At 43.6% G+C, this 26456-nt stretch overlaps 1 protein-coding gene across 8 annotated transcripts in view; it reads right to left on the bottom strand.

Moving 5' to 3' along the window:
* RAPGEF1 (Rap guanine nucleotide exchange factor 1) overlaps positions 1-26456 on the bottom strand; it is an 84325-nt gene that overhangs the window by 39293 nt on the left and 18576 nt on the right. For all 8 annotated transcript variants that reach the window (XM_038155901.1, XM_038155900.1, XM_038155903.1 and 5 more), the window contains exons 2-6: positions 13272-13411; positions 8861-9039; positions 6032-6188; positions 1528-1616; positions 994-1146 (exon numbers count right to left, since the gene is read on the bottom strand). In XM_038155901.1, coding sequence (XP_038011829.1) covers positions 994-1146; positions 1528-1616; positions 6032-6188; positions 8861-9039; positions 13272-13411 — 718 coding nt within the window. The remainder of the gene's footprint in view (positions 1-993; positions 1147-1527; positions 1617-6031; positions 6189-8860; positions 9040-13271; positions 13412-26456) is intronic.

Raw genomic sequence — 26456 nt, forward strand, 5'->3', positions numbered from 1 at the left:
GTTTCACAGATTTACAGGACAGGAAAATTCTCTTTTTTCGTCTTTGCTTTCTTGGTGACCTTCAGGGAACAGAAGGGTCAGAGCTGCTCTCACTGTGCACTGGGAGGGCCCCATGTTTTGGCATGAATTTTGTGTCAGACCCACACATTTACAGTAATTTGTGAGAGTTTAACCCTTTGACTTTTAGTTTTTGCTTCTAAAGACACGTAATTCTGGTAGTCATCAAGCCTGAGAAGTTCCCAAGAGCACACAGAGTCTGTTCTTGGAACATACCACGAAATTTTTATATAACCTTTTGAGTATTAATAAAATACACAGAAATGGGATTCTTTTTGTCAGCCACAGCCCTTGATGCCGCATTTTTAAATTACCACAACACGTATTTTTCACACCAGCCATTAGCACCAGTACTAGAGAAGAGAAACAAAACACACACACACAAAAACCTGCAAATTGGGGGTTTTCTCTTCCTTCTCAAAATAGAACACAGAAACTTTCATGTGGTTACTCTTAGAACAGGCTAAGAACAACCAAGCACAAGGTTTTTTTTTTTTCACACACCCTTGGCTTTCACTCTTCAGCTGACAGGCAAAGCTGAACAACCTGGCTGTGCAGGACAGATTGGTAACTGCCCCTCGAGGTTAAAGGAACATTTCCCATGGGATACAGCAGCCCAAGACACTTGCACAGTGTGGAAATCACACCGTTTTATGTGAGGTTATCACAGATTTATGTGATGCCTCTCATGCGTGGATATCAGGGCATGGCACTATCCTCACAGAAAAAGAAGGAAAAGAAAAGATACAAAGAAATAATAAGAGAGACAGAACACAAAGCAGAGTCCAGGAGCAGGAAAGGATTGCTCTAGAGGGGTGGAAATTCCAAGGCAACACTAACCCTCCTCTCTTGTGCACATTTTGCAAGACTGTTTAAAAACCAACAGGCTGGTGAGAGGCACTGGAGCTCTTTGGTCAGCTGGCTGGGCAGTGTTACCTGTTCTCTGCCACACGAATGCTGGGCAGAGGGGGTTTAGGAGGTGCAACTTCTTCATCCATGGAGTCAGTCAGCAGCTCGTTGGATTGAGTCATGTTGGTTGTTTTGTTGAGGATCTCCATTTCTCGGTCCGTAAGGGGAAGTTCTGATGGGCTGCAACATGCAAAACACAGACTGTAGATCATAAACCACAGCTGGAACACAGCCCTGACAGAGCCAAACCTATTTTAAATCATGTGCTATCAGACAGACACCTAGAGCAGAAGGCAGAATTTGCATCTGCAGGTGGAATTCCATGTATATGCAGAGCTCAGTGTGCATGTGACACAAAGGTGGTTTCACTGCCAGATTTTGGTGTCTTTCCTATCACAGCATATTCTCTTTTAGTGATCCTACTGAAATGGATGGGGGGCTGCACAAAGAACACTACACCACCTTCTGTGAAGAACAGCTGAATGATTTAACTCAACTGTCAGCAGTCAGAAATTATACCTTCTACATCAGTCCTGCCCACAGAAGAAATCAGCGACCCACCTGTCAGATTTACATGCTGGTAAACTGGGTTTAACTGGGCTTGTGGGAGAGGGATGCTCCTGCTTTTCAATCGTGAGTCTGACCAGCTCCTGATGGATGGAGAGAAGAAAAAGAGAATAATCATAATTTGCTGAATGCTGGACTAAACATCCCAGAACACAAAGGGAAGCTACTGCAGTAAACTCTTGGTTGTGGTTTAATGATGGACACAGAGAGCTGAGCTGGGTTTAAGTCTGGTACAGAGCCACAGAAATGATGCAGAACAGCTGCTAAGGAGCAGCCTGCACCCAGAGGAAGTTTTGGCAGTATTTGAGTGAAGTTCATTACCCTGACTGTATGGGGATTCTGCACAAACCCACATGTGTGTCTTTTTGCTATGCTTCCTCTTTCCTCTGTCTCACAACTGTGTTCCAGTCCACACAACACCCTAGATAATGGTAAATTTGCTTTACATACATAGATCTAAGTACAAAACAGTCTTACCCAGTGGAGTACTTCATCTAGCCAAAACCAACATTAAATAATTGCTTTATATTTTATAAATAAGAATGTATTTGTTTCAAAAAGCAAGTTTTCTGTAAAATGCCCGACCAAAAATTAAAGAGAACACCTTCATTAAAAGGCCTGCTTCCCCTGAAGCCACCTTTTAACACATTAGCAATAGAAGACTTAATCATTCAAGAGGCCACTGCAGTGTATCTGTTATAGGCAGATAAGGCTCTGGATAAAGAGATAAGGGCATGATAATCCTGAACTCTAAGTCTGCCAGCAGTCAAAGCAACAATCATTCACGCCAGAAAGACAGAGAGAACATTTTATGGATGTCTGAGGCTGACAAATAGATCTCCTGCTCACAAATACAAACACATGCCCCTCTTACAGGCAGGCTGGAAAACTGGCAGTGCTTCCTGCCACTATTGGCTTCCCAGCATATTACACAAAGGAAACTGCAAGGGATCAATTTTAATTTTATTTTTTTAAAGCAGCCTGAAATACAGTGTCATCATTCCAGTATCATCTTTGTGTCCTTGTCTGTGAAGCTTGGAAACAACTGGCATGGCTCTCTCAGCGCAGTAGCTGCAACTGGGATGTCATTGCCATCACCCCTTTGAGGAAGGAAAACACTCCAGTGCTGGCACTTTCACATAAGGCTCTGCTGAAAGCTGAAACTCCACGGGTTAACACACACACAGCAAGAGGAATAAGGTGCAAACACCATCCAAGTGTCCACCACAGCTGACTTTGGTCTCCATGCTCTACTTACACTCCTGGTGTGAGCTGGTGCTCCAACACAGCACACTGTGTTACCCAAAAACTCAGCTTTCCAAAAGCTGTCCTGGAACATCCCACACAGGGGGGAGGAAGAGGAGCACAAACAGATGTCCATGGGGAATGAAACTATGAAGATGTGGGACAGAGAGGCCTGGTGAGGAACAGTCTGTTCTGAGAAGCGTCCTGATGAGTAACATCACTTGACTCTTTTGGCTGCACTTGGCATCATTGGGCTGAGTGATGACTCAATGGATTGCCACCTTTCTGCCCTCTGGACAAAATTCCAGTGCTGAAAAGTTTTTTGGAGATCCTCATGCACTTTAGCAGACTCAGGGTTGGACCCTGTGGCCTCTGGGGTAGTGGCCAGCGAGGACTGCAAACGTGCAGGAGCACAGTAAGGGAAATAAAATGTATGGGCATTCAAACCAAAGGCCAAAATACTCCTGAAACATTCCCCTGAGAAAGCTATGGAAGGGAAAGTGTAATGTCTCCTTCTCCTGAGCTTTCTTCACCACCTTAAACCAAAGCCAGGCCAACACTGCAGACTGTGGTGGTGGCCGTGCTGCAGCAGCGCTGAGGAGCCCCACTCAGGGCTGGCTGAAGTGCTCAGTTTTCCTATTTTGCCAATCATAATGGACACACAGTGTCTCCCACATGGGAATGTAGGTTAAAATGGGAGAAAACCAATCCAATTTGGCTCAAAAGTATCTTCAAAATTATTCAAACCATTGGGACTGGGGGAAGAAAACCCAGAGCACCTTCCAGTGGAGGCACCAATGCATGACTGCAATTACCTGAGAGGATCACCTTCCCTTCCAACTTTGACAAACAGCACCAGACCCTCAATGCTTTTTCTCTCTGCTATCCCCAAATGAGAACCAGCATTTGGCAATCAAGCCAAAATCTTTAGCACAGACACAGAGGTACTGTGCACACAACTGAGCCAGATGCACATTATGCTATTCCTTATCAGCAAGGAAAGAGATTCCTGCAGCAGTAATTAGAGATAATTAAAGCCTCTCTACAAACTATGCTACTTCAGCAAGCTGAAAATTCCACAATGAGATGGATTTTTGAGAAGTTATGTAATCAAACCAAGGATTTTTCTTCCTGCCTATCAAAGCCCTAAAACCTGAGATCAAAATATCAAGTAACAGAGGTGAACGAGAGTCTCCTTTACGTTTAATTCTGAAAATAAAGAAGTAAGCATTGAAATGTGGAAGTGGATCTTGTGTGATCTGCCAGAAAAACAAAGCAGGCTCTGCTATGGAGAGAAGTGTCCATCTTCTCAGTTCTGCTTCCACCAAATGTGGCTAGGCCTTTCTAAAATAAACCCTGTTCCTTGCTGTGCAGGAGGTGAAAGCATGCTGCTTCCAAATGCTGACCTCTTGATGGGCAAACACTCTCCATCTCCCCAGACAGCCACACATCTGCTCTAAGGCTGAGCAGACACGAGCCAGCTCCAACTGGAAGGCCAAAATAACTCAGTCTGAAAACAAAGCAGAGACTGATTTAGCCATGGTGCTGAGCAGGGCTCCACAGCCCAGGCTCAGCACTGCATGGACATGTCCCTGCTGCTCCCAGTCTGGGCTGGCTCATGAACAGACATCCAAGAGCTTCCCCCAGTCTGCAGAGGACACAGCTCTGGCTGAAAGGCAACAGGAACCAAAGGCTTAAACATTGCTTGAAGTCAAAGAACAACTCCCAAGTTGTGTGTCCAAGTCTCCTGCAATGAGACCACACAACTCTGATCCAGATCTGGGGATAACACATCTCTCCCTGGCACTGTGCAGATTCAGTCAGTGGTAACTCACCATTTGCTGGTGAATTACAGCACAGATTTGCACATCCTCCAAATTGCTGCTGAATTCCAGACTAACAGCAGCTGAGATTTTAGGCTAAACTCTTTTCCTCTCTCCTGCTGTGCAAATTTAAGACCAGCTTTACTTTTAAAATGTGTAGCTTAAAGTTAAAGAGCATATTGTGCAAAATAATCCTAGAAAATCCATCTTCTTTAGGTGCTAGAAATGATTTGTTTCAAAGATATTTATTTAAAAGGCTCATAAAGTAATAGCAGATTTTAGTATCTGTGTTTGAGTGACATTAAAGAGATATCCAGATGATGCAGACACCAAACCAAGAGGCCTGAAAATGTGACAGTCAAAGCCTGGGAGACCCATTTCAATTTTGCATTTGGCTCCATTTAATAAAACTGAGTCTGAGTACAGTGAAAGGTTCCTGATACATAACTCCAGGTGAAGCACCTGCTGCAGTTCTTAAAACTCTATCCCAGTTTTTCTTGTGTAGTTGATTTAAACATTCCCCTTTAAATTCAGCCCTGCTCTTGAAAGAGATTTAACTTCCTCTACAGTTTCCAAAATAAGATTCCCAGGAGATAAGACAGTCTGTCCACTGGTGCCCTAAGCCCAGATCAACCAAACTTTTACTAACAGTGCTAGGACAGGTGAGTGATCAGCCCAGAGACAGCTGGGGACACAGAAATAACGGGTACAAGAACCTTCTCAGGAGGCAGGAGGAAAGCCCACAGCTCCCAGCTTTTCCAGGGTGGAACAGGGAGGGAATGCCACAAGCAGGTCTGACAATGGATACAAAGGTTTCTGTGAAACGTTTCCATTAGCAATGGAAAACTAATCTCCAGAAAACTGAGTTTAGCTCATCACCTGTTCCACACCCTAATCCAGCTGCTTAGAGTGGTGATGCATCACTGACAAATCCCTTGAAATTTCTCTTAGAAGATGGAGCTGGAGTCTTTCATTCTCTGTGGGCATCGACAAGGGAGCATTTTCATTTTATTTTGCTGAGACAGAAAATGTGCAAACCACGTCTTGTAATCTGCGTGGAGACTGGGAATGACTCGCTGAAAATTTAATGCAATACTGAAGAAAGATCCATTGCTTCTTCCAATTCATCCAAATGCCAGGGTGAGCATGCCAGAAGCTCACATTCAGAGCCAAACTGTGCTAGTCTTTAACCAGCACTCCAAGGAGGAACATTTAACTTATGGAACAGTTGATTTAAGGGGTAGTTTACTGAAGGCAGAAATAGGAAATAGAATAGAAAATACCTTCATATTTTACCTGCACTTAAAAACCTAGAGGAGGTTAACTAGAAGAGGTCTAGTTTACACTAGAAGAGGTCTAGTTTACATAGACCTCTTCTAAAATACATTATTATATGCTCTTCATAATAAAATTTACAGTGTCTCATGTACCTTGACTCCATCCAGAACAGCTTTTATGACATCCTTCACTGTTGTCACCATCTCCTTGTCCTCTGAGTTCACCCCCTCCAGCATCACCTGATCAGACCAGCGGATGAGGTTGGCCAGGCTCTGGTACACTCGGCTGTAGCAGGATGAGATGGCAGAACTGCACAGCAGGAGAGGGAGCAGTTGAGGAAAAAAAGAACAAAAAAGAAATTTTGGAGATGTTATCAATGTTAGGAGATGAGTTTCACACTGTGCATTTCACTGCTTTGCTCTCTGACACTCAGAATTTGTGCTGAGCAGGTGACAAAGCTCAGGCTGCTCCCCCAGTGCAGCTGCTCTCCTGTTCTCTAGCACCAAATGATGACAGTTTGAAGGTACAAACCACCAACAGCTCATTCCCAAGTATCAGAAGGAATTATTTAGGATGCAGGTTAACACAGCAATGCTAAAAAAAAAATTCTTTCCATCTTAATTTACAGCTCCATCTTATGCCTTAATGTTATTTAAAAATAAGTATTCAAGCCCTACATTTAAGTTTAAGCTATGTTATTTCAGTATTATCCTTCTTCCCTTATTAGCTCTCCCCAAAACAACCTTGGACCACTGAGAGCTGACTCTATTCATTCCTTTACAAATCACTGCCTCACTGTTTATAATGCCCGAAAACATGTAATTAAAATTACTTTAGAGAAACTGAACTGAATGAATTTCAGGTTTGAAAGAGGAAGGGTGTTGCTTTGTTTTGTTTTTAATGAGAAACAGAATTGAAGCTATTGTTCTGAAGGGAGAAAAAAAAAAAAAGAGTTTTGGAAGGATGACAACTTTAAATAAAAGTTAACTGTAACAACAGTGCTCCCAGGCATTTTCCTGGCCATTCTGAAAACACTGACTTCATTACTAAACAAGGTGTGTTAACAGCACTGCTGATGGCAACGCTTCAGCAATTCTTTGTCACGTTAAATCAATTTCAAACTGCATCAAAACCATAAACAGATAAGAGAAGGTGTAATCTTGCAATCATTACTGATACAAGTTGTTCCAAACCTTCCCATTTCTCTCTGGTTTTCATTCTGCATTGGCTTAACTCCAGTAACTTCATTATCTGTGAGAAAAGAATCAAGCCCACGAGCTCCAATGAGTTTATTTAGGTGAATGAGGTTTGCAAGGCTGGGGAAAAAACTACTGTCAAGCTTCAACCAGGGAATCCAAACAATGGCAAGGACTTGATTGGTTGTTGTTTGGGCTTTTTTTAAGGTTTGTTGCTTGTCATTTGTTCTCATTTCAAATGAAATTAGCTTGGTAGGAGATATTTCCTAAACAGGGCCCTCCCCCATCTCTTTCTAAGGCTTTGATTTCTTTGCCATTAATCTTCAGTCTGCTTCCTTCTAAAGAGGCAGTAATTGAAAGCCCATTTTGTGCAAGATTTAATTACTTTTTTCCTTGATGCAAATGCTTCCCCTAAAGCAAAAAGAACTCCAACAATAGTTGTAGGGCTTTCTTTGTCACTGACACAAGTCCTGCTCACTTTTCTTGCCATCAGAGTCATCCCTTTGTGTCCTGCCACAGGTAGGGAGAGAAGGACATGGCTTATTGAGAAAGCCAGATCCTCTTTTGGGTTTTTTGGGAGGCTAAGCAAGGCAGGGCATGGATATGGGATCGGTGCTTTAATGCACAGTGTTTCCAGAAAGAGAGACTTAGCACTGTGTAGAGGACATTCCCATCTTAACAGATTTGCTCACTATGGTTCAAAAGATCCAGCCTCAACTGGATCTTACCTGTCCCAGCCACAGGTGTGATTCTCACCCATTTCCTCCTTCCTTTTGCCAGAAGCAGCCCTGGCCTCAGCTCTGGGGCCAAACACAACTGAGCATCTCTGTTTGCAAAGTATTTGGCACTCGGTGCTACCCCAACTACATTATAAACCTTCCCCGTGCCAGCACTGAAATAAGCATCTTGAAAGATAAAAAAATTGGAGATATTTAATGGGAAAACAAACAGGAACAGCACAAAAACTGGCAGGATTTCAGGGAACAAACACCTGCATTTCTCTGCTTAGTTCTGCGCTTTTCTCTGTTAACTTTGCTCTTTCAGTATTATTCAACAATGTTTATTTGTTTTCTGTAAATCAATTGCTCCAGCATCCACGGGATGAACACCAACAATATCTCTGTGGCTTGGCAACACCACAAATTCTTATAAACCATGCTGAGCCTGGCTTTGGCAAATTCCTACTTCTTTCCTGGCTTCAAACCCACTGCCTAACTGGTAAAAACATAATACACATAATCTGTTAAAACATAAAACAATAATCTGTAGAGTGAGGCAGGAATCAACTTGGACTGGTTAATCTGCTGAAGTACATCTATTTACTTCTGTATCTGATCCAGCAAAATCCAAAAAAGGCAGTTAAGAGTGCAGGCTCAGACTTCCATAATATCAGGGTGGATAAACTGAGCACAAAAAAGGATTACTCTGAAGATAAACTCCTTTTTCAGGTGAAGCTATTGGATTTGCTAGCTTTTAGGATGCCACCATGGACTGCAGAAACAGGAAGAGCATCTGAAGAGAATCTCCCTCTGGAAAACAACAAATTTCCAAGTTTATGCTTAGAACCATCCCTTCCTCCACTCTGAGAGCAGCCTGATTTGCTTTCTCTTTCCACGGCATGAGCTTCTTCACAGCAAGGGATCTGCTTTTAAATGATGTCTGAAACCACCACATAATCAGCAAAAACAGGAGTCTCTTCACCAGCATCTCCTGCGATGAGGTTCCTCAGACAAAGCAGGAGCCTGTTGGTCTGTCATGGCCCCAAAACCCAAGGAGGAAACTCACCTTTGCTGGATGCGTGGGTCAATTTGCACCAAGGGCAGGATGGCTTCCAGCACTTTACTTGCTGAGCCTGGCAGCATCTCCAAGACTTTGTTATCAATTGCCATTTTGTCCACAATAGTCTTAAAGTAGCGCAGTGCACTGACAACCTCCTTCTCCTTTTCCTCTAGCCATGATACATTCTGAAGAGGAGGGAAGAAAAGGAGAGATTTGTTAAAACTTCAGTATTTTTAAGGGCAGGGCTCCTTTAACAAACCCAAAGTTTGGTGACACTGAGGTGTGTTGCAGGAGGAGTGGAAAAACCCCCTTCTACCGCAAAGACTTTTTAATTTAATTACTACTCTTTCAAATGAATAGTCAGTGCAAGATTACACCCCCACTTTAACCTTCAGAATTACCTGCATTCCAAACTGAAGGCTGATCTTGATCAGTTTTAGGCTAAGATTAGCACCACTGATGGCATCAAGGACACTGCTTTGAAACCCACACCCTAAACTGGGACAGTGAAAGGAAAAGCATTGCACAGAATGGTTTGGGTTGGAAGGGACCTTAAAGCCCATCTCCACCCCCTGCCATGGGCAGGAACACCTTTCACTACCCCAGGCTGTCCAAGCCCCTTCCAGCCTGTCTTGGGACAGTTCCAGGGATGGGGAAGCCAAAGTTGCTCTGGGCAACCAGGGCCTCACCACCCTCACAGGGAAGAATTTCTTCTTAATATCTAACCTAAACCTGCCCTCTGTCAATTTAAAGGCAACATCCCCTGTTCAATTACTACATGTCCTTGTAAAACACAAACTCCAAACAAACTCCACGCTGATGAGCTGCGAGCTAAATCATTTTGTGATGCTGTTGGAACAAGAGAACTCACACAATTTCCATGAGGACCAACTGTAAAAGCTAAGTTTTGGCATTGGTGAATGAATGTTGCAGAAGGGAACAATTCATTGGAATAAAGCTGAGTTGTGGTCACTAATTTCTGTGCCACCACAAACACAAGAGGAGGAAATTCAGAAGTGATACATGATACCTCAATGGCATTCTGGACAGGGATATTTTTTTAAAAGTTTACAACAGTATGCCTGGAGGACTTTTAATGCCCCAAGTAGTTTCTAAGTGAGATTTAAATTAACTACTGAACACTGCTAGAAAAGGAGCAGAGAGCTTAGCAGAGTCAGATTTCATCCATTATCTCCTCAGTAAATTCAGCTTCAGGAATTAATGACCTATGGGCATTGTGTGCTCCCCATATTCTTGTCAGCTGTTAAACTGCTGGCTTTTCTGTAAAGCAGGCCAGCAGCCCAAAAGGTTTTAGGAAGAACAATTTATAGGCAGCACTGGTTAGTAATTTGGGGCCAGTTGCATAAAAGGGTTAGAATCCCAAGTTCCATCTAGCTCCAACTTCAGAAGTCTAAGTCCCAATCCAAGAACTGCAAACCACCCTGTCATTTTCCATCTCTTCTGGGCAGTGCCCAAAATCTGCTGCTGCTTCCTCTTTGGACAACACTTCTTGCCAGGAACCTCAAGTTCTGATCTACAGCCCACAGTGCCCTGAACTCCCTGGCTGAGGAGCATCCTGGCAACTCACTGGGATAAAAAAATGACATTTCCCATTCTGCAGGGATGTGCCCTCACCACTGCAGAGTTTATTCCAGGATACAGAATCTTAAAAACATTTAGGTTGGAAATGACCTCCAGGATCATTGAGTCCAACCATTAATCTATGGAGAGCCTCAGCCTCTTCCAAGGTTTTTCACTTCATATGAAATGATCACACATTTTAGGGATCAGAGGGTCTGTAAATTCCCTGGGTAAGTACAACCATGGTCCGCAGTCAAAAGCTCTCAAACAGAAGTGAAAAAATGCAGACTGCAGTTCCTGCTCCCATGGCTGTTTATGGGTTTCATTCAACAACTGTTTCCTGTAGAAAGGCTTGTGACTTAATAGCTTAAACACTCTTGTGGTGCACAGAAGGGATGGGCCTGACAGAGTTCAGGGCTGAGAATGACAACTGGAAACACAAATTCTTCCCCTGAGCACACCAAGGGATGTGAATCCAGCCACTGGACACTGCCTGGGACACAGCCCTTTTTTCTCTCTTTTTATTTTTATTTTCCCCTCCTAGTTCTTTGGGTGACATTCCCCAGGAGCACCTTGTAATGAATCCTCTTCCAAGGTCCAAGTATCATATTTAGATGTGTACAGAACCATGGAATGGTTTGAGTTGGAAGGGACCTTAAATCTCATCTCATTCCACCCCCTGCCACAGCTTCCACCAGACCAGACTGCCCCAAGTCTGTCCAACCTGCCCTGCAACACTCCCAGGGATGGGGCAGCCACCCATTTCTCTTTTGGGGATTAAATGGGAAAAAGTTACAACTCGGGCAAAACAGCATCTCCTCTCCCCTCCCTGCCTGACACATATAGATATTTTTGGATGATTTCTGAAATTCTCCCTTAATAATCAAATTGCAAATGCATCATGTATGAGACACAGCTGACCCAGAAAGGGTCACAGTGAGCTGTACAGAATACACCCAATTACAAAAGCTGGAATCATCCTTTTTTTCCCTTACATTTTGGCAGTGTAAAACCTATCATAAATCTGTATACAGCACTGATGGACACTCCTGTTCCTACAATAGGATAAGAATCACAGACAGGGTTCAGGGGACAAAAGGAGGTTCTGAAAAGAACACCCCCAGTGTTGCCCCCATCCAAATATAAAGGGGAACAGGAGATGATGATGTTTGCATGAGCTGAGCATATCCTTCAGCTTACACATCGTGATTTTACATTAATTTTTAGTATTGCTATTTCTGCTCTACAGTGATTATCTACTTCAAGAGCACAAAAATAGCATCTTAAGTACTTAAGAGGGAGAAAAGGATGATATTTGGTTTATCAAGTCAGCCTTCTGACAGAATATCTCCCGTTTGTCAACTGATGTCTATGTTCCAGTGAGAAAACCTGGCAACAGTGCAGGCACATCCTCTTCCCCACTCCCTCCACTAAAGCTAATGAGCTGACTACATCCAACTAATTGATTACTTGGGCAGTAACTATTAAAACAGGTAAGGAATGAGCCAGAAAGCAACAATATTTCACAGTACAAAAATGAATGCAGCTTAAATAATCATGTACAGTAATAAAAAATATTGTGTTTTGTTTTCCAATTAAAAAATCCCAATCTGTACACACAAAAAAAAATATTTTAATGTCCAGCATGGCTTATTAGTAAATCCTCTTGCACTGTTTTTAGGGGAAAAATAGAAAAGCAAAGACTTCATCTATTATTAAGATGCATTTGCTATAGACCACATTTTGGAAAGGGCTCTTCATTTTCTAATGTGTTTAATGTGGTCACACATCAGCTTAAAGGAAGGCCTCCAAATTATCTCAAGATACCATCCTGAAACATCACTGGAATTAAAAGCCTTCAAGGAGTACTCTCACTGTTGTTTCGGGGTTTTTTAGTTTTATTTTTAAATAGCACTCACAAATGCAATGTGCTTGGCTCCCTAGAAAGCATTTCCAAGCCTCCTGGTGAAAAATCCTACAGCCTGGGGAAAAACTCATCATCTTCCACTTGATGGGGCAGAATAGGGTGAGGAAGGCTGCAGAGACTTCTCTGGGTGCTAAGCAAGTCACACAGCCTAAGAAAACTTCATCCTGCTGGATGCTCTCAGTAACTACAACAACTCTCAGCAGAGATAATCTGAAAATTCTGCATGTCTGGCACTGAACACTGGATGAGACATTTAACAGCTGAGAATGATGTTTAATTATCCTAAACAACCTCAACTGCTCTTAACTTCTGGCTTCGATTTGTACTTGAAAACTGACTGCAACAGTGCTGTCACAGAGAAGTCTCCAGCTATATAATCAGGTCACAACAGGAGAGGAGATAACACAGATCAGCTTGTGACCTCATTTCTTAGAGGACCTGGAGTACATTTGGTCTGAGGAACATTGTGCTGGATCAGCAGCTGCTCAAACACTTCTGTGTGACTCTCCCTGCTGGTGTCACCAGAGATTGAGCACATCTTTGGACCAGCTTCAAGGATGTGCTTGCCTGGGTCTGGGCTTTTTAAAAGGATCACACCCCAAAACCAGGCAGCTCTTTGGAAGCTGTGAGCATAACCCACAGGGTGTGCATGTGGGGAGGATGTGTCAGGCCCTACACCATGTTCCATAATGAGATATTTAAATGCTTGAGGAAGGAGGTCTGATCATGCTCTGCAAAGGGAAGCACACGCCTTGATTTAATACTACACAGTGCTGTTTATAGGTAACCATAACGTAACCTTGAGGATCCCTGAGCTGCAGAATTATGCAGAGGACAAATTCACACACCAGATTATGAGTACCAGAAAGCAAGAAACCATCAAGATAACAGAAAATGGCCTTTGCTTACTTTGTTCACTGACTTCTCTGGTGTTTTCACTGTCAGGTCAGCTTGCTTTCCTTTCTTTGAGGGTGTTCTCTTTATTTTTGGTGAATGAAACTTGCCCTTCAACTTCATGGTGAATGAGGAGAGATGGGAACGCTCAGAATCTAGAAAGACAGAAAAGCATTACTGGATTAGGGCAAATACATTGAAACCAGGGATGTGTTACAGCATTATCTGGAAGATGCTTGCACCACGTAAATTTACTGAGTGGAAGACAAGAAAGAAAATTAATAAACTACTGCTCTATATTATGCTTCAAACCACAACACCACCATAATTTCCTGCTTTCCTCAACCACAATATCACCATCATTTCCTGATTTCCCTTGGAGGCAGGAAGGCAGGGACAGTGGGACTGCTATGCTCAGTGCCTTGGAGGAGAGAGGGAAAACACCTCTCTTCAAAGCACTTATCTCCAGAAGGTCCTGAAGTACTTTACAAAGGAGGCAATCATCGTGCCTCTTTGGCAGATGAGCAACTGAGTCAAGGGGATGAAGTGACTCGTTCACAGCCCTCTGGCAGAGCAGAGCCCTTGGCTGTGGGTCAGGGCAGGCAGGGCTCTGCCTGGGACTGGGACCTGGCTGCTTCAGGCATGGAGAACACAATCCCAGGTCATGCCCTTCCCAGGATGCTGATCTCTAACCACTCATCAATTTTGTGGCCTCATGGATAATCTGAACAAAAATGCCAGCCCTTGTCATCTGCAATGGATTTCACTTCCAGTGCACCAGAACAAACAGAGGAACCCCTTTGATATCGGGGCATCCTTCAAGGAACTGAACTGCAGAGGTGCTCAGCCCTTTAAAAAAATTCCTATTTTCATTGTTTTTTGAATATCTAAAAGAAGAAGTCTCAAAGGTTTGCAATCATGCCATATGCAGATTCACTGCTGAAATACATTTTTATCTGTTTAAATATGAAGCTAAATAAAACTGAGCTGCCTTGTAGAGAGCAATTTAGAAAGTATTTTGAGCAAAGAACACTTTAATAAATGAAGGACTGAGTTGCTCTCTAGTGACCCAGATAATTCAGCAGAAGTTACCCAACTCGTCCCTAACTACATTATGAAGAAAAGTACAGTTTTGCTGTATGTCTCATTTTTCTTTTAGATTATTTGAGCATTAACTGCACTGGCTGTAATGAGTCCAGAGGACAGCCCCATGCATGCAGCACTGCAGCACCTCGTTAGCATGCAGACTGCAAACAGCAAAGGCTGCTGAGTCAAATCTAGCACCCAGCAGCTAAATACCACAGAAGAGTGCTCTTCCTGGTATTTAGAAACCACCTAACCACAGCTCAAGGAAAGGAGCCTTTAAACCTGGCTTCCTGGCTGCCTTTAAACCTGGTTTCCTGGTAGCACGTTATGAGCCTCTCTGAGCACACTCACAGTACTCTGGTTAGGTATCTCCAGACCAAGATTTTGCAAGCATCCTACAAATGGAAGCGGTGTGAGCACCGATCCTAATCTCGTCTGGCTGCAGAGCTGTTCTCCACTTACAGGAGTAAATGTTTTCCCAGGATTTCTTTGTATCCTAAAGTCCTGTTTAGTGCTCTGAGGAGGGAGGCACTAAAAACCTTGGCCACTGCAGATAAATCCAGGCGTATCAGTTGGCCTCTGAAGAATCACTTACAGCAGCTGGCACCCCAACTTAGCAACAATTTACGTCAGTGCTTTACATCCACAAGAGGATCTCCAAACCTTTAAAACCTCTCTGTCTCCACAGGGTGCTGAAGGTCACCACTGAAGAGAGTTCCTGGCTGCTGTGATAACACTCTTGAGCTCCTCCCCAGAAAATCATTTGTATTTATTCCATACACCATATGAGACTTTCCATATTTGCACGCATATGCACGCTTGCCATGAAAAGTCACAGCTCTGAATTAATTTTTCGAGAACTGGCAAACAATTACAATAATTAATCTACAGAGAAGTAATGGTGACAGCAACAAATTGTGTCTGGCTCCTCCACAGGCTGCAGTGAGATCCAAACTGCTGGTCTCAGTAAGAAAACACTCAATGCCTACAAAACCCTTGGTCACCTATGGTGATAATTCTGCATTGTAGGAACAATATATTTGGAAAGGAGAAAGATTTCAAAAGATTAACATTTCCTTTTCTTCTTGCCACCAGACATATCTACCCAACTCCATGGAGCAAGCACGTGAATGGCTGAATCACCATGTCTGGGTGGTCAGGAACCTCCAAAAGGAGATGTCACCAGAGAAAGTTCCTTTTCTGCTGACAGCAGATCCTCTCCACCACCACCACCACCAGCCAACCACTGCCACTTTGTTCTTTTTATCCTTTGGTCACACCAAACACCAAATCATTTGTGTGCCACGCTCTGAGGGGAGATAGACACACAGAGCAAGGACAGAAGCAAGTGGCTGGAGCAGAATGGGAACTGCTTAAAATAGCACTGAAGTAAACCAGCTGACACTCGCAAAAATAATAAACGTTATTGTTTGAACAGCCCTGCTAAGTCCTGCTTTGAAGATCACAAATTAATGCAGCTTTTTACTGCCATGGCTTTCTGTCTACACCAAGCACTTTCCAGCTCTCATCTGCTCACAAGTTCCTGATGCATTTGCAGTTAAACAAATGAGTCACAAACCAATATTCTCTCACACTCAATTACACTTAGCACTTAAAATAGCGCTTTTCTTGTTCCAAGCACATTACAAACACATCGTTCTCATCCTTAAACAGTCAGGCCTTAACCTCACTCTGCAGATGGGAAGCAGCACAGAGGTGAAGCAACTTGTCTAAACAGAGCAGAGGGTGAGTCAGTGACTCTGGTACAGCATCTCCATCACTCTGCAGGCCCTCAGCCTCTGCCCCTGTTCATGGATCAAGCTGTGGAGCTCCTGTGATTATGTTCAGTGAATGCCAACAGAATCATTCAGCACACTGGGCTTTACAGTTTGCAAGCTGATACATCATTCAAGCATTATAAACAGAATTTGCTTTGTAATGAATCTGGATGAAGTGGTATAAAAGAGAAGTGACACTTGAGCAGGAAGGGATTCCAGCTCACAGGTGTAAGGGACCTAAGCTTTTACAGATGAAGCCTGAAACTCTCCTCCAAAAAGCACAGCTGAGCAAGTTCCTAGACTGGTTACCACAGCACTGGTCTGCTTTGAAAAAGTAACTTTTTAAAATACTATATCCTAATTGAAATATCTTACATGTCCTGTGTGTCTGTCCAGTTAAAAAGTTCAAACAGCACAGCATGCCTTTACAGATTAAATAATTTGGTAACATACACAGAGGCAGAAAACAGAGCCATGGCAGTGCTCAAACCACTTCTGTCCCTCTGCTCCTTTCTGCTTATCTACAGTAACCAAACCCCTTAATGCAGCATTGAGATTGTTCTCAGCTTGGGAGTTTGCCCACTGGAAATTATTCTATCATATTACCCTCGCCTCTGGTTGATGAATAGCCAGCAGCGTTTAGCTGGAGTCTCAGCACTGGCTTTCTCCTCTCTGATGTGCAGGAGGAGGGTACCCCACACTTACTTCTATGATGTGTCCAAATATTTGTGAGATGAATGGGAAAAGTCAGGGTAATAAACTCAATGAAGTGATTTCAACTGGAAGGGGGAAAGAAAAAAGTTGTTTCAAAGTGTTTCTGTCTCAAAGGATCCACTGACTTTCCATCCCCTCATATTTCATCTGTCTGGATGCTCTCTGCTGCTGCACACAACTGGAAATAAAAAGCCCTTCAAAATGACTTTATTACGGATCTGAGTTTCTCGATTTCTGACTGGAAGCTTCACCACGTCACTCGTTTCACAGCTAATCCCATCCCCTGTCGGTGAGGCTCCCGCTCCGTGCTTGAACGTGCTCCAGCTGTTGAGTCACGGCCCTGCTCAGCTCCAGGCTCGTCTCCCCCGGCACGTGTCTGGGGTCTGACCACACACACAACGCCACAGAGCTCTCCTGATGTGCCTGCTCCAACCAGCCCTGCTGCCAGGTGTGGCCAGAGAAGGGTTTTCAGTATCCCTCCAGCCCTCGGGCCTGGCAGACCATGGCTAAGGAGACCACGGCCAACTGAGAGCCACCTGATTCCCCACCAGCTCCCCAAGCTCCAGCAATGCTGCTGCCAGCTCGCCAACAGAAAGCTAAACCTGGTGAGGAAAGAAATGCAGGTTTAAAACAACAGTGGATTAAAAGGGAAGGCTGATAAATCAGCTTATGTGCCTGTGGGAGAAGAAACTAAGGCTGCTCAGGAGAAAGCCTGCAAGTCAAAGCCCAACATCCACCTCTGCCATAGTCAAATGGTTACTCTCCACTTAGGTTCAAACCAAGGCCAGAATAAGTCAAAACACACACAGGCTGGTGAATTCCACCAAGCTAAGCCAGTAGCAAAGTATTTGCTTTAAAGTCAAAGTGAAAGTTCAGCCTTTTACAGAGCTCAGTCACAGCAGAGTTTCCATCTGCTGCTCCCACTCGCCAGCCTCCTGTAACCAGCACAGGGGAGCCTCCTCAAATGGGAAATAATGCCCTGCCTGCTTCTGCACCTCATGGGCCTGTTTTTGTCACTACTGTTCCATGGCAGGGAGGCTCCAGCAGCTGGAACAAGCTGCTCAACCTGTCTAGTGCTTGGATCATATAAAACTAATTGAAAATAGACTTGTTTTTAATTAAAATGCCACAAACTTTAGAATACAGTACCTTTTCTTTCCTTCACCTGAAAAACGAAACCCTCCATCTTCTCTCACTCTCTGTGCACTCAGATACCAAAACCCTGTAGCTTTAGAGGGGACACAACTTTAAAAAAGGGTTATAGTTCATTTTCCAGCTTGTCCTGACTCTTGCAGCTTGTTAGAAAGAACGAAGTGGAGTCTAAAAACCTAATTCCACAAATGGTTCCTTTTTCAAAGGCCATTTAGGTCTCTGCTGGATGCACATATTTAAAAGCTATCAGATTAAAAATAACAGCAGACATCTCTCCCCATGTCATAATGAAGCTATTGTGCACATTTTTAATCAACTGCTCCTGCCACTTTTGCCACGAGTCCTTTGAAGGCAGCAGTGACTTATGTAATGAGTTACACAACGATGCCCATTAAAATGGCATTTGTTCCCTTGGGCTCAGCTCCATCATTTGAGAAGACAAAAGGCAAGTTGCAAGGCTTCAGCTAAACCCTAGCTGACAGGGACTTTAAGGGTTCTGAAGTAAAAGGCAAAAATAACGAGCCAGAGTTCAAAACGACCTTTCTGCTGAGGATGTCTGTGCTGCGACGCAGTGAGAGGCTCTGGGGCTTCTCCAGATGCAATTCTGCTCTCAGAAACACAGGAAAACAGGTGATTTAGGATGGGCAGACAGGCGCATGAGAGCGTACCATGATAATCATAAAACATTCTGCAAAGCAAATGTCTTCCCAGACTGTATAAGAATATTACCAGAATTCCCAACATCTTCCTTCCACCCTTAGGGCAAGGGCTGTATCTGTAACATACCTGTAAGCTCACAGATCTGGGATGGTGCCCTGGCTAAAGCTTTTGGGCTCTCTTGTAAAGTAAATATTAAAATCAGTGACTGACAGAAAATCCAAGCCTTTGAGCTTTGCAGGAAACAGCCAAGTTCCTGTGCAGAAGAGGTGGCACAGGAGGCACAGTGTGATGCTCACCAGTGAGCTGTGGGCAACAGAAAACGACTGCAGGGGCACTTGTAAAAATAAATTTTAATAATCCTATCTTGTGACAAAATGTTTGAGCCTGCCAAAGTGTAACTATGAAGGTGGAGAGAAAGCACGAGGCTTCAAGGAGGGTTGAAGAAACAGATGAGGAGGACCCCAGATAAATTCTCCACCCTTTCACACCTGCAGTGTGTTGCTAGCTCTCCCATTACACTGCAAACAGCCTTCAGCTACTTTTCACACCCTCTTTCTCCAGAAGTCCTGAGGATGTTTAGAAGCCTAAAAATGCTGATATGCAGCACTTGTGCAATGCTGTGTGCTCCCAAAAGGATGAACTGGGATCCTGAGTACAGAAAAGACAGAATGCGACAGAACAGAATTAAAATATCCCTTTTAAATGTATCAGCATATCACTGCTGCATCATGGGTGCTCGAAAGCCTCAGACCTACTACTCCCAGCTCTGTGAGTTTGCTTTCCTCAACTTTGCCATTATCCCCAGAGACTGAAGCAAGAGAACTAAAGCAGAAACAAAAAAAAAGAGCTGGTAGGAGACCTGGAAAGGAAAAAAAAAAGGGAGGGTCCGGTGTCAATCAGGAAGTTTGCCCACCCTAACCTTTGTACCTTAGGTGGAGTTGTTTGTAAGTCCTGCTGCTGCTCCAAGTCCTTCTCCAGGGAATCCAACTGCTAGGAGAGCCGCCAGGTTTTAGAGGAAAACCATGGAGGAAGGGCAGCTGAGAATCAAACAATCGTTCCCGAGTGCTAAAGAAACTTTTCCTCTAACATCACATCACCTTGGAAGCAGCCAGCTTTTGGGAGCGGAAAGACCGACTGCCCTTTTTCTTTTCTGGCAACATTACAGTGAATGAGCATAAACCAGTGAGCATTAATGATGTGCAATGACAGCACACAAACTTCTCTGGAAAAGGGAGGCTCAGTTCCCTCTCAGCTGGCCAGGCAATGCTCACTGACTCACAGGCTTCATTATTTTTATGCCGCCCTCTGGGGCCTCCAGAGGAAGCAAAACATTTTTATTTGTCAGAGAGCACATTTCTATTTTGATTTTTTTTTTCTTTCTAAGCAGCCATGAATGAGGGATCTCCAGCTGCAGCAACCTCACGTGGAAAGAGCTTCCAGTGTTTGCAAGGGAATTGGAAGGCAGAGAGGATAACTTATCAATTCAGCCACGTCTCCCATCTGCACTGAAAAGGAGTGGGGTAGTCAACAACATTAATTTTATGGTGCATTAGCACTACAGCTCTTCTTTCTTCCAGTATCATATCTGGAAGCAAATCTTCAGGTTGCAAGGACGATGCACACCATCAAGTATCAAGTTCAGAGCAACTGACCAGATTCCCCTCTACTCCTCTTTTTGCCTAGTATTTCAGAATAGAGAAATCTCCTTGTCTGCAGATAAACCAGGAATCCTTTACCTGCTGAAAACTGCAGCAGTATTGCTCAACCGATTCACAGGGGGAAAAAAAAAATAAAAAGGCAGAAAGCTAAAATAAATCGAACAAGGAGACATTTAAGGAAGTAAAACTGCTACCCAGTTCAGTTTCCTGCAGCCCACCAAAGCTGGCTTTGAGATTTATTTCTGAACAAGATACTGTAATTTATTGATAAGCAGCAGACAGGACCTGCTGTGGTTTATCGAAAGCTGCTCCAGCAGACTGGTGCCACATCAACCCCCAAGCAGAAACACCAGCAAACCTTTGTGCAGCATCTGGTGAGTCTCTGGTAATTTTCCCATCTAAGAACTGATTTTGCACAGCCTTGCAAGCCCCAGAGAACTGATGGGATTACAACACTGCTAACGTGACTCGTAACTCCCCCAGTGCCAACAGCACTAGAACAACAAGAGGCTCAAGTAGCCTCCAACACCAACTGAACAACGTGGTCCTTGCTCACCCTGTTCTACCCATGAAAGCCACCAAGGATGTTAACTAAACATTTAGTTTTAAATGAAAAAAATAATCCAGCTACCAGGCATAGCATCTGCATTACTTCAGCAAACAGCTCCTAACACAGAAATTGCAACGGCTGAGAGGGAATCTGCTCAATTTCCCTGCTCACCAAACATGACTTAATATGGGGTCTGTGGGCATCCCCACTTGTCTAGCAGCTTTTGGAGGATATGGTCATGACAGTGATTCAGACATCTAAAAATAAAGCCCTGCAGGCACAAGTGCGTGCGCAGCACCTGAGTCATTCCGGGCTGGGGAGCCAAAGCTCATCTGTTTCATTGACACCACTGCCATGGCCAAGCAAAAACCCTCATCACTGAGCTCTGCTTCAACTCCTTCTCCCCTCCTCTCATTCTCTCAAGCACATTTAAGTTCTTCCTGAAAAATCTTTGCTGGGCTTGGGTTTCAGTCCTGCGGCCGTCAGCTTTGAAACGCAGAGCTGAAAGATTATAACCCAGTGTTGCTGAAGCTGTTTACATATCTCCAAGGTGACAGGATGGCAGGACACCAAGCAGAAAGGCATTATTTCAGACGCTTTAGGGAAAAGCCTAATTGCTCACAACCTGGCCACAGGTTCAGCAGCTGACAAACAAGGTTGTAAATGGAGCCTTGGCTTCTTGTCTGCCCCACAGCCCCAGCTCTGAATGGGAAAAACTCAGCCCTCTTTCATCCTTGGAGAGTAACCTCTGCTCTCATTCATTAGGCAATGGAAAAAAAAAAAAAAAAAAAGAAAGAGAAGCTGGCTCAGATCTGCCTGACACAATTTCCAGTTGCTTTGGACATTACTAATTATAGTCATCTTTATTTTTGACTTCTGATTACAGACTCTTTGCACATTCAGTCTGAATGGCAAAGATAACCCCTCTTTTCTAGGAGGCTTGGGAGGAACCTTATACCCTGCCCAAGAGCCACCACCCACACTCATCCGAGCTGAGCACAAGAAATAAGATGAAAACATGGAAAGCATTTGCTTAAACATGCTCGGTTTTACTTCCTTCTTTAGCAAGTGCCACAGATCAAGGGCAGCAGTCCAGGTGAGAGTGTGATGTAAGCTCTTTTCCATGCATGTCCCGAGAGGAGCTAACTGCTCCACACAGGAGCCTCATTTCTCACTGTTCTGACTAGCACTGTATCCCCAGGGCTCAGATGCTGAAAAGCAGATATTCACTTCAGTAAGATTAAACATGTCTGCACAACTCCAGTGCACCATGCTGGGGGCTCACATCTCCGCACGAGAGAGAAAAATGAATTTCAGGAGCCAAGCCAGCACTATCTCCTACAGGCACTGCAATACCAGTGTAAACTTCCCTAATATTGCTTACTCAATAAAACAAGGCATCACAGGAGGGCTATGCAAATCCCTCAACTTTGAAGTACTGCTCTCCTGTTGCCCCAAAGGACCAGCTCTCTATCTCCACACACCCAGACAAGTGTGTGAGTGAAGCGATACAGCGGCACCGCAGGTGTGAAATTTCTGATGTAATCAGGTCAGAAGCTGCTTTGACATTATTGTTGTGCTGCTCCGTAAAGGGTTAAGAAGCTGCAGGCCATATCCTCAATTCCATACTCTGTTCTATACCTGATAGGATCTGCAACCAAACCACCAGCTTTATTGCCTGCCTACGGGCAGGAGAAAATATTAGTCTTCTATAAGCATGATTTGAAACATCAGTGCCTCCAGCAAGGGGAAACTGAGATGTTAATTGAACTGAGCAGCCCAGGAGGGAGCTCCCTCTTCCCTTCCTTAGCTGTAGGATTAGCACATCCCTATACCACCATGGCAGGAAACATGAAGCACCTTAGGGAGTCTAAGTGGGATGTCTGTCTTTCACTCTGTTGCACATAAAGTTACTTTAACAGTAAACAATTATTTGTGGCAGCTTTCTCTTTTATCCCATGTCCTCATGCCTGAATTAAAATCCCCTGGTTACACTGGTCTGTGGACAACAGGTTTCAAGGTAAAGGCACACTGACACCAACACCTGCAGTTCTCCCCACTCTTTTTGGCAAATCCTGACTTTGAAAGATACAGAAGATAACTTCTGCAGCAGCAAACCCCAGCAAATTTGTCCAAACATCAACAACAATATGAAGGGAGTCTGAAGGAATTCATCTCTAACCTGAGGTTTCAGTAGCTGGAAACAGCCACTAGAATTTTACTTGTTAATTTAATTTTGAAGAAAAAGCAGCTATTCCCCAGCTGCTTCAGAATATTACTCAGCCTAATGCAGTGACATGTCTGAAAACCCACTTAACAAGGGGATACCTGAGCATGATTTCTTTGGCACATCACTCTTTGCTGGCATATCTTGTACCACCCTATCTGTATTTAACAGTTACTGTCATCTTTAATGGAAATTCCCAAAAGGGGGCCCTACTAAGAATCCGTTTCCATTTTTCAAAGAATTTTCAGTTTGCTCACACTGGAAGCTGGCCTGAATTTCAAGAAGAAATACCTTCCACACTCATATACTCAGCAGCCAAAGGGAACGCAGCTCAGGCTGGATTTCACCAAAACCAAAGCAGAGCCTTATCTCAGCATCTCTTTACAATCTTGCCGAAACTATTCTCTTATCACAGAATAAATCCTGGTGAATTAATAGCTACTTGAGCGATGTTTTTACCAACAGCCCATTTCCTGATCATATCCCATCCCAACGTGATGCATGGCATCAGGTTTCAAAAGTGAGATCTTGCCCACGAGCCAGCCAGGAAGACACACGAATGCACTGAAAGACCACGACCCACTCCAAGAAAAAAAACATGTTTCAAAAGCCAGTGCCCAGATTCTGTGGTAGAGAGACCTTGGGATTCTATAAATAAGAAATAATTTTGTACAGTATTTCTGTTTAATTTGGTTTTGACAAAACAGCAAAGCCACAACTGCCAGAAGCTATTTAAGTCTGTGCGACACAACGTGCGACTGTGTGGCGATCCTGCCATCGGCCCTGAAAGGTGAATCAATACTCATTTCAGTTTGTGGTCCGTTAAGCAATACTTTGGAGCTTCAGGAGGCCTGTTTGGAAAACAGCAGCCAGTTTGTAACAGGAAACTTCAGCTCCACGAGCCATGTGGTGCAGGGTCAGGCCAGGCTCTGCTCCAGGAGAGCACGGCTCTTCGGTCAGGCTGAGCCCGGTGCCTTGTCAAAGCTTCACTGTGATTGACTTTGTGCTCCTTCACTGTGAAAAACAGGCAAAAACCCAGTGATTTCTGTACCATTCAGTATGCCACACAGCTGGGTTCAGAGAGACATCAGGAGATGTTTATAGAAATACCTGTGGTACTGTTACTAAAAGGGTTAACACCTCAGATCTTCTGGGATCAATACTGCCAATTATTAATGCTCAACCCGTCTGCAAAAACTTCACCCCAACTGGATTTTGGATCCAGCCAATGAGTACAAAAAATTACACTGCAGTAAAGCAACAAGAAACACTATAAACCATCTTTCAACTAAAAAACAACCACCTATAATGTTGCAAGCACAGAACTGACTTCATATATACCATCCATGTTTATTAACATCACTTTAGTATAAGAATCTTGCACTGAGCTTTGTGTCAGTGTAGTAAAAAAGCATCACTTTTTTTTTTTTTTCTGCTCAGTGGAAACAACCTTGTGTTGTGGGGAAGGGGCTTAGGGGAATCAGACACCGCAGTCAGTGACTGCAGGACCTCCATGAACATCTGGCTCCACACAAGGACCACTCTCCCACAACGCCCCTGCACGACTTCACAAATTTGCAACCTGAGCTTGGACTTCATTTATTTTAGCACATGTTTTCAGGAAACTTCCCTTCCCTTTCTACCCTGTTTACAAATTTACACAGCAAACTCACTTTGCCTCCCTCCCCAAACAAACACATCAATTTTGCCTTTTTTCTCCTCTGTGTACTCAGGAACTCTGAAGCTCAGCAGATAAACTCTCAGCTACATCCACTTCTAAACTGCTGATTTCTGTAGAGGAATGACAGATGGAAGAGAGCTCTCCTGCTTCATTTTTGGCAACTCTACAGCCAGAAGTCTGAATACACTCAATGTGCCCTCATTCCTCATTAACCTGAGAGCCACTTATGTATCTACTGCAAAGAGTGCAGAACTGGAATACGGCTGAAACAAATCTTGAAAAAGGCAGTTGGTTTGGGAAAAGCTGCTTCATTAAAATGTATTGAAACTCCTAAGTCCATCTGTAAAAGGCTCCTGCAGCTTTGTATGACTTTAACCAGTACCATTTCCACATCTGTCCTGATATGACACACCAGCCATAGGTATAAAACATCCCTCAAGGCTTGATTGCTGCTATTTGATAAAAAACCAACACCATATATAGCAGTCACAATCATAATTATGAAACTGAACCCATATGGGAACTCTGAAAGATGGCCCTCACAGAAGATACTTTCAACAGGAATTCAAATCCCTTATAAAAATAGAGAATTTAAAAATATATAGAAAATACTTCTTCAAGTACAGTCAAGTAAATTTGCTATTTATTGGCAGAACAGGTGAAGAGCTGAGCTGGTTTTCTGGCAATTGTACAAATCTACTTTTAGGGAAATCGCTTCAAACTACAACACGCCAGAATTTGTCATGATAAAAGAGGCAACATTCAAAACCACAAGAACCCTGTAGCTCAGACTTTATAATGAGAGGGCTTCTCCATCCTGGAAAGGTAGCTTAAATCAAGGTGAAATTTGGAAACTCACACATATTATTCCAAATTAACTCCCTAGTTTTATTTTGGAGTATGACTGTCCACTTGCAGAACAGATTTATCTAATTAGAAGGCAAAAGGACAATATTTAGGGATAGTTCTTATATATATGGGAAGTTGTTTCTCAAAGATAAAGTCTAGCTTTGTTGAACAGAAGTAGATAACAAACCTCAAAGGAAGAGATTTTTCTTGTATGAACTGTCATTTTTTTTTTTTAATTTAAAGGACACTCCTATGTTATAAGAAATCAGGACAACACAACCTCAACATTTTCCATTGTAAAGCAGAAATCCCTGGTTTGTGCTCTCCTGTTAAGAACTGGCTCTGCATTTGCAAAACAACCCAACAAAGAAGTGCCAGCTCCACTGAAATATTTTGTCATTCAGGAACTCAGGGCTGGGAAAGGCAGCTCCAGACCCAGCAGCAAAGCTCCAGGCTTACATTTGATCAATAGTCTCAACAAAGCCTGACCTAGCACCAAACAGGCAGCTGGTTTGCACACAGAGGTTTGTAGAACGTTACTTTTGCCCCTTTAATGAGAAAACTGCCATCTCTGTGCCTCCAGAACGACCGTGGGATGGTTTTTCATTGTACAAGCCAGAAATTCATGGCACAAATTGATGAGGTGGGCATTCAGAGCAGGTGACAGCGTCGGTCACATGAAAAGCTCAGGCAGAACAGATGCAAAACCACATCACCATTGGCAGATGACCTACCTGGGTGATGGCAGCTCCACTCCTGAAGTCACCAGGAGCAGCTTTAAAGGACAAATGGAATAACTGTGATCCTGAAGCCACATAGTATTCCTATAATGGGCTTGAAACACA

This window comes from Motacilla alba, chromosome 17 (genome assembly GCF_015832195.1).
Source record: "Motacilla alba alba isolate MOTALB_02 chromosome 17, Motacilla_alba_V1.0_pri, whole genome shotgun sequence".
In the NCBI taxonomy this organism is placed as follows: Eukaryota; Metazoa; Chordata; class Aves; order Passeriformes; family Motacillidae; genus Motacilla; species Motacilla alba.